The following is an 11,751-nucleotide window of genomic DNA, read 5'->3' as shown; positions in this document are numbered from 1 at the left end:
GCCTCGGTCACCTTTGGGTCCTTTTGGGGGGGGGGAGAAGCAAGGCCCCTGAGACTGTCAGTTTGGGTGGGGGGCTGCAAGGTGACCCTCCAGGGTAGAGAGAGATTAGAAGCAGCAGCCTGGGAGGGGAACTACCCAGATGTGGGGCTAATCAAGGCCTCCTGTGAGTGTAACTAGACCTTTCTGAGCTGCCGGACACAGGGCGTTTGTGGTCCTAACCCCTGGCCTGATCCTCCCCGTCCCCCTCCACTCCCCTGCCCCTCCCCACCCCTGCCCTAGCCCCTTTACTTAAGGCCAGCGCCGCACAGGCTGAGCCTTGGATCCAGGCTGTTGCCATGGCTTTCACAGACCTGCTGGACGCCCTGGGCGGTGTAGGCTGCTTCCAGCTCGTCTACACAGCCCTGCTGCTGCTGCCCTGTGCCCTGCTGGCCTGCCACACCTTCCTACAGAACTTCACAGCTGCCACAACCCCCCACTACTGCCGGTACCCCACCAACTACACCGAGGCCACCCCCAATGACTCGGCAGCCTGGCTGAGGGCCATGGTTCCCTTGGACCAGCACGGGGTCCCTGAGTCATGCCAGCGCTTCGTGAAGCCTCAGTGGACCCTCCTGAGCCCCAACACCTCCGTCCATGGGGTGGCCACGGAGACTTGCAAGGAAGGCTGGGTCTACAACCGCAGTGCTTTCCCATCCACCATCGTGATGGAGGTCAGAAGGGGCTGGGCGGCATGGCGGCAGCGCCCATGGCCAAGGCTGAGGGTCCCCTCTTCCCTTGCAGTGGGACCTGGTGTGTGAGGCTGGCACCCTCCCTGACCTGGCACAGTCTGTCTACATGGCTGGAGTGTTAGTGGGGGCCGCTGTGTTTGGAAGCTTGGCAGATAGGTGAGACTTTGGGGTTGGGGTTGAGGGTCCCAGGCACAGAGTTGGAGCCAGAAAGTCCTAGGCTCCCAGTCCTGGGCTTGAACTCAGGGCCTGAGCACTGTCCTTGAGCTTTCTCAAGGCTAGAGCTCTACCATTTGAGCCACAGCACCACTTCTGGTCTGTCTGTCTGTCTTTCTTTCTCTCTCTCTCTTTCTCTTTCTCTCTCTCTCTTTCTTTTTTTCTTTCTTTCTTTCTTCATCAGTCATAGGGCTTGAACTCTGGGCCTGGGTGCTGTTCTGGAGCTCTTCAGCTCTGAGCCACTTCTTGTTTTCTAGTGGTTAATTGGAGATGAGTTTCACAGACTTAGTGGCCGGCTGGCTTTGAACCACAATCTTTAGACTTCAGTCTCCTAATTAGCTAGGCATGAGCCACTGCGCTCGGCACTTCTGGCTTTTTCTATATATGTGGTATTAAGGACTTGAACCTGGGTCTATGTGCATGCTAGGCAAGCACTCTACCACTAGGCAAAACTCCCAGCCAATTTTTTTAAAATTATTTTTGGCTGTCATAGGGCTTGAACACAGGCCTAGGCTCTGTCCCTGAAGTTTTTCACTCAAGGCTAGTGCTCCAGCACTTGAGCCACAGTTCCACTTCCAGCTCTTTGGTGGTTAATTAAAGATAGGAGTCGTGGATTTTCCTGCCTGAGCTGGCTTGGAACCTCAATCAGCCTGTGGAAGTAGGTAAGATTACAGCTATCATCCACGCATGCCTGGGCGAATCCCCGTCCTCTCCAGTTTTCTTCCACATGTGTCCTTCCTTCTCTGAGCAGCCTTGGAACTGATGCCTGGAATCCAGAAATAATGGGTCTTATTTTGAGGGCTGGCAAAAGCCCAGCTTTCCTTTCATGGCCTTGATGCCCGTGTAGGAGAGAGAGCAGATGGAGGCAGGCTGTCACTTTGAGACAGCTTGCTCCCAGAACCCTAATGCTTTGCTTGTTCCCTGGGCTCAGGCTGGGCCGCAAGGCCCCCCTAATCTGGTCATACCTGCAGCTGGCAGTTTCGGGGGCCGCCACGGCATATGTGGACTCCTTCAGTGCTTACTGCATCTTCCGGTTCCTGATGGGCATGACTTTCTCTGGCATCATCCTTAACTCCCTCTCCCTGGGTGAGTGCGTTCCGGGGGGCTTAGAGGGGCTGGGGCTGGGGGAGTGGTGCCCCGGAGTGCCCCATTCTACTTCCTGTTGTTGAAATTCTCATCTAGGATCTCTGTTGACCATCTGGGGTCCAGACCCAGGAGACCCTCACTCTCAGATCATAGCCCTGCCAACAGCTAGCTAGCGATGGGCCCAGGTGGTCTTTCCCTTCTGTGGGCTTTAGTTTCCTAATCTGAGAAGATGTGGTGTATTTAATTTGTTAGTTAACGCTGATCACGTACAAAGCGCCAAGCATTGGGGAGTCCCAGAGGTTGAGCTATGATGGTTCCCAGAGCTGCTTGTGGCTCCAAAGCCACTGGGCTCTAAGCAGGGTGGGCTTCAGCTAGGCTGTCCAGGCTGGTGGCTTCTTCGGCTTGAGACAGAGCCTCTAGTAGCTGGCAGGTCTCAGGAGGTCCTGGTAGAAAGCACTATGGGGTAGCAGAAAGCCCACCCTGTCACAGACCTGCCCAGGTCTGTGCTTCACCTAAGCTACTTAGCTTGCTCCTGGTACCAGCACCAGGCTGAGAAAAGCCACCACGCTCTGTCATCCAAATTAGAAACACAGCTAGGCTCATGTGGCTCAACTATGACTCAAGCCTGTAATCGTAACTGCTCAAGAAGCTGAGATCTGAGGATCGTGTTTGAAGTCAGCCCAAGAAGTAAAGTTTATGAGTTTCCTACCTCTGTGTTGACTACCAAAAACCTGGAAGTGGAGCTGTGGCTCAAATGGTAGAGCACCAGCCTTGAGCAAAAAAGGCAAATGAGAAAACAAGGCCCTGCATGCAAGCCTCACTTGCACACCTGAGCACGCGCGCACACACACACACACACACACACACACACACGCACACACGGTGGTCACAGAGCCACAGGGCGAACCTGAACCCCTACCAAAGGAGTGAACATGACAATGACTGGGTACAGGGGAGAAGTCTACAGGTTTTTGTGTCTTGTTTGTTGTGCTGATCCTGAGGCTTGAACTCAGGGCCTGAGCACTGTCCCTGAGCTTTTTTTGCTCAAGGCTAGAACTTTACCACTTCTGGCATTTTTGGAGATGCGTCTCATGGACCTTTCCTCCCTGGTCTAGCTTCAAACCTTAATCCTCAATTCTCAGCCTCCTGAGTAGCTAGGATTATAGTCGTGAGCCACTTTAAAGAGTAATGGCTTGGCCGGGAGTTTGGCCTAGTGGTTAAAGTGCTTGCCTAGCATGCATGAAGACCCGGGTTCGATTCCTCGGTACCACATACATAGATAAAAGCCAGAAGTGGTGCTGAGGCTCAAGTGGTAGAGCTCTAGCCTTGAGAAAGTCCAAGGACAGTGCTCAGGCCCTAAGCTCAAGCCCAGGACTGGCAAAAAAAAAAAAAAAAAAAAAAAAAAAAGAGTATGGCTTTTAATCCTGAATGAGACAGGAGGCAAAAGGACTCTGAGCTGTGTGGAGCCCTGATTTAGGAACTGAAACTTGATACTCTGGTCACTGTTATATGACACCAAACCAGAAGCAGGAAGGCCAGGGAGAGCAGCAGTTAAACCAAGGGTGACAGCACAGTAGAGGCAGATGGGGTGAAATTGTGAAAGCAGAAACAACAGGACTTGCTGGCAGATGGCACAAACATGCTCCCTACCACTGGAAAGAAATGTCCCTGCTAATTTGTTGTGGCTTTCTTGTACAGGTGTGTCCTAACTTATTTAACCAATCCCCAATGGGTGAATGTTTAAGGTGTTCCAGACTGCTTTTTTTTTTTTTGCCTTCTGTACTGATCCGTCCCATCTGTTGACTTTGACTTTTTTTTTTCCTTTCCACCTGTTCTGGTGTTTGAACTCAGGGCCTAGTCATTGTCCCTGAGCTTTTGTGCTCAAGGCTAGAACTCTACCACTTGAGCCACAGCTCAATTTCTGGTGCTTTTTTTTTTTTTTTTTTGGTGGGTCATGGGGCTTGAACTTGACCTGGGGTTCTCCCTGAGCTCTTCAGCTCAAGGCTACCATCCTAACCCTTGAGCCACAGCACCACTTCCGGTATTCTGGTGGTTAATTGGAGATAAGAGTCTCACGGATTTTAGTGCCCAGGCTGGCTTTGAACTGCTATCTTCACATCTCAGTTTCCTGAGTAGCTAGGATTGCAGGCATGAGCCACCCCGCCCGGCTGCACCTGGCTTTTTTTTTTTTTTTTTTTTTTGGTAGGTAGTGGGGCCTGGGCATTGTCCCTGAGCTTTTTGCTCAAGACTAGTGCTCCACCACTTGAGCCATAGCTTCAGATCTCAGCCTCCTGAGTAGCTAGGATTACAGGAGTGAGCCACAACTACTATGTTTTTCATTTTTATGAGTTCAAATTTGTCACACTTTGATTTTATTACTTCTAATGTAGTCTTTCCCTACATTAAGACTCAGTACTCAGGACTTGAACCTTCTGTCATTTCATTGGTTCTGGTGAGCTCTTTGACCCTCCCCCTGGGTGTATGGAGTGAGGTAGGGATGCTTATTCTTAGTAAATCTTGAGCTTCAGGAACCACCATGGCAACAAAAGACTGGGTGATTAGACAATCTCTCTGAGCACGCTGTGTTTCCTCCACAGTCGTGGAGTGGATGCCCACACGGGGCAGGACTGTGGCAGGCATCTTGCTGGGCTACTCCTTCACCATGGGCCAGCTCATCCTGGCGGGAGTGGCATATCTGGTCCGCCCTTGGCGATGGCTCCAGTTTGCTGTCTCTGCTCCTTTCCTGATCATTTTCCTCTACTCTTGGTATGTTCAGCAAAATGGAATGTTGAAGGGTGTGGCCCTTGTGTGACCCCATGGAGTGGGGGGAGTGGCTGGGACTTGCTAGACTTGGTGGGGGCACACAGGGTCTCCAGAAATCATAAGTAGAATCAAGGAAGCCTTGGAAAACCTGTCGCATGAGCAAGGGGCTTTGACACACGTGGAGGGATTTTCATCTTGATCACATCCTCTGCTTCTCAATAACCCCATGGTGCTTCGTTTAAGGCAACTGAGACACAGCTGAAAGTGGGTCTATGATTCAGTCAAGACCAACAACCACTGTCGGAGTCAGATTCAATGTTGGGCATGCTGTTGTCTCTGTGTGATCTGCTACAAAAACAAATAAATAAAAATTAAAGGAAGGCTGGGAGTTTGGCCTAGTGGTACAGTGCTTGCCTAGCATGTATGAAGACCTAGGTTCAATTCCTCAGTAACACATACGTAGGAAAAAAAGCCAGAAGTGGTGCTGAGGCTCAAGTGGTAGAGCTCTAGCCTTGAGAAAGTCCAAGGACAGTGCTCAGGCCCTGAGCTCAAGCCCAGGACTGGCAAAAAAAGAAAAAAATTAAAGGAAGAAGGAGGAAGGGAGGGAGGGAGGGAGGGAGGGAAAGAAGGTGTCTTCCTGATTCAAAAACAGCGGAGCATTTCATCTTTTTGTGTGTGCTGGTACTGGAGCTTCAACTCATGGCCCCATGCTCTTGTTTGAATCTTTTGCACAAGGCCAGTGCTCTGCTGTAGCTCCACTTCTGGCTTTTTGCTGAGTAGATGGAGATAAGAATCTTGGGCATTTTTTTTCTGAACTTGGGGATTTTTTTCGAACTCTGATCCTCAGAATTGGGTTTGCAGAAGGGAATGAGCCCCACAGAGCCCTGGACCTTCTTTATCCTCTTTCTGTCCCAGGTGGCTTCCAGAGTCATCCCGATGGCTCCTTCTTCATGGCAGGTCCCAGCAGGCCGTGCAGAACTTGCGGAAGGTAGCAGCAATGAATGGAAGAAGGGAAGAAGGGGACAGGCTGACCTCGGAGGCAAGTAGGGTGTGTGGAAGGAAGCTAGGAATGAGCTGAGGTCTTCCTGAAAGCTCCCAGCCACACTGGGATCTGGTAGTTTCTCAAGACTCACCTGCTATCCAGGTAGTGAGGCTGGGAATGCACAGGCCAGGGAAGGTTCCAGGCAGATGCTTTATAAGCCCTTGAATGTGGGCCAGGAGTAAGAGTGCTTGCCTAGCATGCATGAAGACCCAGGTTCAATTCCTCGGTACCACATACATCACATACATACATAAAAAAAAAAAAAGCTGGAAATGGTGCTGTGGCTCAAGTGACAGAGTACTAGCCTTGAGAAAAGCCCAAGGACAGTGGTCAGGCCCTGAGTTCAAGCTCCACAACTAGCAAAAAAGAAAAAAAAAGAAAAAAAAAAGGAATAAGCCCTTGAATGTGACCTAGGACAAATGGCTGAGCTGTTAACATTCATTAATTTATGTAATTAGGAAATAATCTCATCCACATTGATATCCTGTCAAAATGTGGATAAAAATGAAAATTTTAAAATAGTGATGACAAGGTAAAAGTATTGGAAAACCAATGACAAAGTGTCATTCATTCTAAATACCAGTTATTATCAGATAACCATTATTTACTATGGATATATAAGACAGAATCTTTCCCTGAGCTCTGGGCAGAAATTACACGTTATTGAGCATTGTTAAATACTGTTGAGTAATGTTAAATGCTATTATGGTTGTTAGTTCTGTGATGCTTTTTCATGAAACCTTTATTATAAAAAGCCTTTTACTGCTTTCTGTGACTGGTTAAAACTGTGAGAAGAGCCGGGAGTATAAACTAGTGCCCAGTGCCCAGGCCCTAAATTCAAGTCAGGACTGGCAAAAAAAAAAAAAAAAGAAAATGAGAAATAAATGTGCTCACCCAGGAGCCAGTGTCTCATATCTCTAATCCTAGCTACTCAAGAGATACAGATCTGAGCATCGTGATTCAAAGCTGGCCTGGACCAACAGTCTACTATGTTCAAGGCTCAAGAGCTATCAAGGGCCAATGGTCCTGACGCTCTAAGCTTAAGAGCCATAACATTAACAGCTGTAGGATCTAGGATCCTAATACTTAAGACAGAATCAGGAACCAGAATACTAGACTATGTTGCTTGCCGCTGCTGTGGCTGCCGCTCCTGGGTCGGAGGCTGCCATGCTGTTTTTTTTTTTTTTTTCCTTTGGTCAGTTGTGGGACTTGAATTCTGGGCCTGGGCGTTGTCCCTGAGCTCTTCAGCTCGAGGCTACTGTCCTACCCCTTGAGCCACAGTGCCACTTCTGGTTTTCTGGTTGTTAATTAGAGGTAAGAGTCTCAGGAACTTTCATGGCCATGCCCAGACTGGCTTTGAACCTTGATCCCCAGCTCTCTGCCTCCTGAGAAGCTAGGCTTACAGGCATGAGCCACCATGCCTGGCAAAGCTGCCATGTTCTGGCTGGCTGGTGGTTAAAGCACAGAGCAGCTCCCACCTGTGTGCCTAGAGCTGTAAGTAACTGGCTTCTGAAGCCTGGCACAGCAGGCTTGGAGCACTCAAGGAATGAGACTGTATGCATCTAAGTCTTCCAGTCTAGCCCCAAGAGCTCCTGCACCCAAGGGCCCAGGATGGCCACCATTAGAAAAGCTAATTCTCAGCCAGATGGGGTGGCTCACACCTGTGGGGCATCTCAGAGCCCTGAAAGCAAACTAGCTGGAGACATCTGTCCCCCAGGAGACTAGAGCCGGCCATCTTCCTAGAGGGTACACACTGTGGCCCTCCTTTGCTCAGATGAAGGCACTCCTACAGCCACATGGGGCCGCGGGTCCCTTGCTCTCCCTGATCAGATATTTTACACCCAGGTGGTGAGCTCCTACATCCACAGTGAGTTTGCAAATGTGCGCACCTCCAGCTCCATCTTGGATCTCTTTCGAACTCCAGCCATCCGTAAGGTCACGTGCTGTCTCATGATGGTGTGGTGAGTGCTAGCTCATGCCCAAGTCTTTTTGGAGTCAAGTTTCATGCCCTCCCTTGGCTTTTGCGCACAAGGCTGGTACTCTGCCACTTGAGCCACAGCTCCACTTCTGGCTTTTGGCTGGTTCATCGATGATAAGACTGTCATAGACTTTTCTGTCTAAGCTGGCTTCAAATCTCTCTCTTCAGAGCTCAGACTTATGAGTAGCTAGGATTATAGGCATGAGCTACCAGTCTGGTCCCCTAAGTCTTTGACCAGAGGCAGGGACATGCTTCCTGGCTTCCTGGCCCTGAAATGCTCTTAATGCAATGTACAGGGGAACCTGTGGATTCAGTTGCATTCCTTTCAACATGGGGCCCCTACGAGGTGCTGGGATGTGGTGGTAAATGTCACATGGTGTTGGCCTGAGTGGCCCATCCGTGGACAGTAGGCCTCACCAGGGGGATTCAGGGACACAAAGGCTACTGAGTCGTCTGAGCAGCATTTCCAGAATGCATAGTTTCACTGCATGCCCTTGAGGACATACATCCCCAGGGGATTCTGGGACGTTAGGGAATAACAGCCATTCAATATGCCAGGTCAGTGAGCCGTGGGTGAAGCACGATCATTCTGCCTGCCACCTTTTCCAGGTTTTCTAACTCCGTGGCCTACTATGGCGTGGCCATGGACCTGCAGAAGTTCGGGCTGAACATCTACCTGGTGCAGGCTCTGTTTGGCCTAATCGACATCCCTGCCATGCTGGTGGCTGCCACCACCATGGTTTATGTCGGCCGCCGGGCCACAGTGGCCTCCTTCCTGTTTCTGGCGGGGCTCATGGTCATCGCCAACATGCTTGTGCCAGAAGGTGAGCTGTTGCTTTTTCCTAGGATGCAAGCAAAGGTTCCTGGAGAACTGGGAGCCTCTGGGGCCCGGGGACCCACGACACAATAAGGCCGGGGGTATGGTTCTGGTCTGCAACGAAAATGACTATAGATGGGTAGTTTTTATTATTTACTTGTTTTATGACTTACTTAGTGCCCAGGGAGTGGGGAGGGCTACAGATGGCAGCATCTGTCCTCAGAGCACTGTTTGTCCTGTCCACAATTCAGATAAATGCACACATGCCAGGTGCCAGTGGCTCATGCCTGTAAATTGTAGCTACTCAGGAGGCTGAGATCTGAGGATCATGGGTAGAAAACAGCCAGAGTAGGCAAGACTGTAAGATTGTTATTGCCAATTAACCAGCAAAAAAGTGGTAGAGCAAGCTGAGCACTGGTGCCTCACGTTTAAAATCCTAGCCACTCAGGAGGCTGAGATCTTTGGATCATCGTTCAACCAGTCCATACAGGAAAATCCATGAGACTTTTAACTCCCAATTAACCAATCACAAGTAGAGCTGTGACTCAAAGTGGTAGAGTGCCAGCCTTGAGCAGAGGAGCTCAAGGGCAGTGCCTAGGCCCTGAGTTCAGTCCCTACCATCACCACCACCACAACAAAAAAGCAGTAGAATGAAATATCCTAAGTGAGAGGCCCTGGTACTGGCATGCACGTGCATTAATAGTAATAATAATAATAATAAGAGCCATTGCTAGGGTACAGGGTAGAGTGGGGCCCAGGTCTGGTCATGGTAGGAAATTTCCCACCAGAACCCAGCTTCTTCCTCCTCCTGATTCCTGGCTTCCTCTTCTGCATCCTCCCCTACCATCCTCTGTCTGAGATTCCCCCAGCTTCTCCTCAGTCACCCCTTACCCCATCCCCATCCCCGAAGCTCAGCCATCCCCCCTTCCTTGTGTCTAGGCATGCAGACCCTGCGCACTGCCCAGGCAGCCCTGGGAAAAGGCTGTCTGGCCAGCTCCTTCATCTGCATATATTTGTTCACGGGAGAGCTGTACCCCACAGAGATCAGGTGGGAGCACTGGAGGACGGGGTGCCTGGGCCGAGAGCTCTGCCCCCTGACACCCAGGGCCTGCTCCTGACCTGTCCACACCTCCCACAGGCAGATGGGGATGGGCTTTGCCTCAGTCAGTGCCCGCGTTGGGGGTCTGGCAGCACCCCTGATCACCACTCTGGGGGAGTTTAACCCCATCCTGCCACCTATGGCCTTCGGTGCCACCTCGGTGCTGGCTGGGCTGGCAGTCACCTGTTTCCTGATGGAGACCCGCAATGTGCCCCTGGCGGAGACCATTGCTGCTATGGAGAGACGGTGAGCTTGGGCACTGCTTGGGGGCAGGGGAGCTGTCAGGCGGGGATTAAATTGAACCCACGTCTTCGTGCATGTTAGGCAAGCCCTCTACCACTAGGCCAAACTCCCGGCCCCTGTCCTTGGCCATTTTTTGCTCAAGACGAGTGCTCTGCCACTTGAGCCAGAGCCACTTCTGGCTTTTTCTGTTTATGTGGTACTGAGGAATGGAACCCAGGACTTAGTGCAAGCTAGGCAAGCACTCTACCCCTATGCACATTCTGGGGCCCCCATGAGACTCTTGTCTCCAGTAACTTCTCAAAAGCCAGAAGTGGCAATGTGGCTCAAACTGATAGAGTGCTAGACTTGAGCAAAAAAAAAAAAAAAGCTCAGGGACTATGCCCAGGCCCTGCATTCAAGCCCCATTATTGACCAAAAATAAATAAATAAATAGAAAAGAAATAAATAAAAGAAAATGCTTTTTGTCATTGCTTTATAGAGCTTGAGGCACATGGGAATAAGAAATTGAGGATTGCAGCTCCTTTCCCTTATCTCAAATGCTTTCCCAGTGACAAAATTGTTGGAATTTGAAAAAAAAAGAATTCCAAAAATGGAGAGCCAGCTTAGAGTAAACAGGATATATGGGCAAGATAGAAAATTGATTATAATAAGCAGATTACTGAAAATTTTAATTTACATTTGAACAGAGTCAAAGAGACTCCTTCCAAAAAAGATGCAGAAGAAAAGAGAGAAGAAATTTCTCTTCAGCAGCTGGGAGCCTCTCACCTCAAGGAAACCATCTGAGCTGCCAAGAAGAACCTGGCACTGGCTGGCTGCAATCCAGCCAATCTGAGTTTCTACTGGAGACACTGAGCGAGGCTGTCGCTGACGCCAAGCAAGGTCAGCCAAAGGACATGGCAGTGGGGTACAAGCCACTGCTGAGACTTCTCAGACAAATGCCCAGTAAACCTATTACTGATATATAAAAAATGAGAGAAATCACCTCTAGGAGGCCAAAGCAGAGACTGGCTCCATGATAATAAAAATACTGTTGTCTGTTCTTATCTCCAGACCGTGAGTGTGTGTGTGTGTGTGTGTGTGTGTGTGCACGCGTGTGTATGCATGCTGGCCCTGGGGTTGAATTCATGGCTTTGGTTCAAGAGTCTCATGGATTTTCCTGCCCAGGCTTGCTGGGAACTGCAATCCTCAGATCTGAGCCTCCTGAACTGCTAGAATTAGAGGCGTGAGCTACCAGTGCTCAGATTAGTTTTTTTTCTCTTGGAGACGTGACATCAAATTCTCAAATGACATCACAGTTCAACCCCTACAGTCCAAGAGAAGCACAATAGGGGAAGTAGAAATGTCACACTTTGGGTCCCAGCTTTTGTACCTGGCATTCCTCTGAGGTCAGCCTTCCAGCAGTGTTGCCCCAGGACCAGAGGTTGGATGTGACTCTCCAGGAAGTTGTCTCAAGGCCCTGGCATTGGCTTGGGGTGTGGATTAGGGGCAGAGACTTGCCCAACTTGTGCAATGCCCTGGGTATATTCCCAGTTGTAGCCAAAGACCCAAGGCCCAGCAAATCCTCAGTCCCTCCATGGAATTATGGGCTTTTTCTCTTGTTGATCACATCCAGGAACATTTGTCAGTAATTCACGCTGAGCTTTCTGGGAGAGTTTTTATTTTTATTTATTTCTTTATTGTGTGTGTGAACTTGGCCTGGGTGCTGTCCCTGAGCTCTTCAGCTCAAGGCTACCTCTGTACACTGGAGCCAAGCCCAATTTCCCATTTTCTAGAGGTTAATTG

General features: G+C 50.0%; 1 protein-coding gene across 1 annotated transcript; it reads left to right on the top strand.

The window, feature by feature from the left end:
• Positions 1 to 335: 335 nt before the first annotated feature.
• Positions 336 to 10,955, top strand: LOC150052390 (solute carrier family 22 member 20). Its single transcript, XM_090347403.1, has 10 exons — positions 336 to 710; positions 781 to 884; positions 1,873 to 2,027; positions 4,625 to 4,793; positions 5,706 to 5,829; positions 7,678 to 7,793; positions 8,420 to 8,634; positions 9,567 to 9,675; positions 9,766 to 9,972; positions 10,656 to 10,955. The coding sequence occupies exons 1-10, from the start codon at positions 336 to 338 to the stop codon at positions 10,750 to 10,752; spliced, it is 1,671 nt and encodes a 556-aa protein (XP_090203529.1). The 3' UTR covers positions 10,753 to 10,955.
• The last annotated feature ends 796 nt before the right edge of the window (positions 10,956 to 11,751 follow it).

The sequence above is a fragment of the Megascapheus bottae genome, chromosome 16, assembly GCF_031878675.1.
Source record: "Megascapheus bottae isolate mThoBot1 chromosome 16, mThoBot2.hap1, whole genome shotgun sequence".
In the NCBI taxonomy this organism is placed as follows: Eukaryota; Metazoa; Chordata; class Mammalia; order Rodentia; family Geomyidae; genus Megascapheus; species Megascapheus bottae.
Note: the sequence above shows the minus strand (reverse complement) of the source record. Positions and strands in the feature narration are given on the sequence as shown.

Bases quoted from the DNA above. Each gene is read 5' to 3' on its own strand.
- LOC150052390 (XM_090347403.1), top strand. From the start codon at position 336: ATGGCTTTCACAGACCTGCTGGACGCCCTGGGCGGTGTAGGCTGCTTC. The intron at 8,635-9,566 runs GTGAGCTGTTGC...CCTTGTGTCTAG, and splicing joins CAACATGCTTGTGCCAGAAG to GCATGCAGACCCTGCGCACT. The intron at 9,676-9,765 runs GTGGGAGCACTG...CACCTCCCACAG, and splicing joins CTGTACCCCACAGAGATCAG to GCAGATGGGGATGGGCTTTG.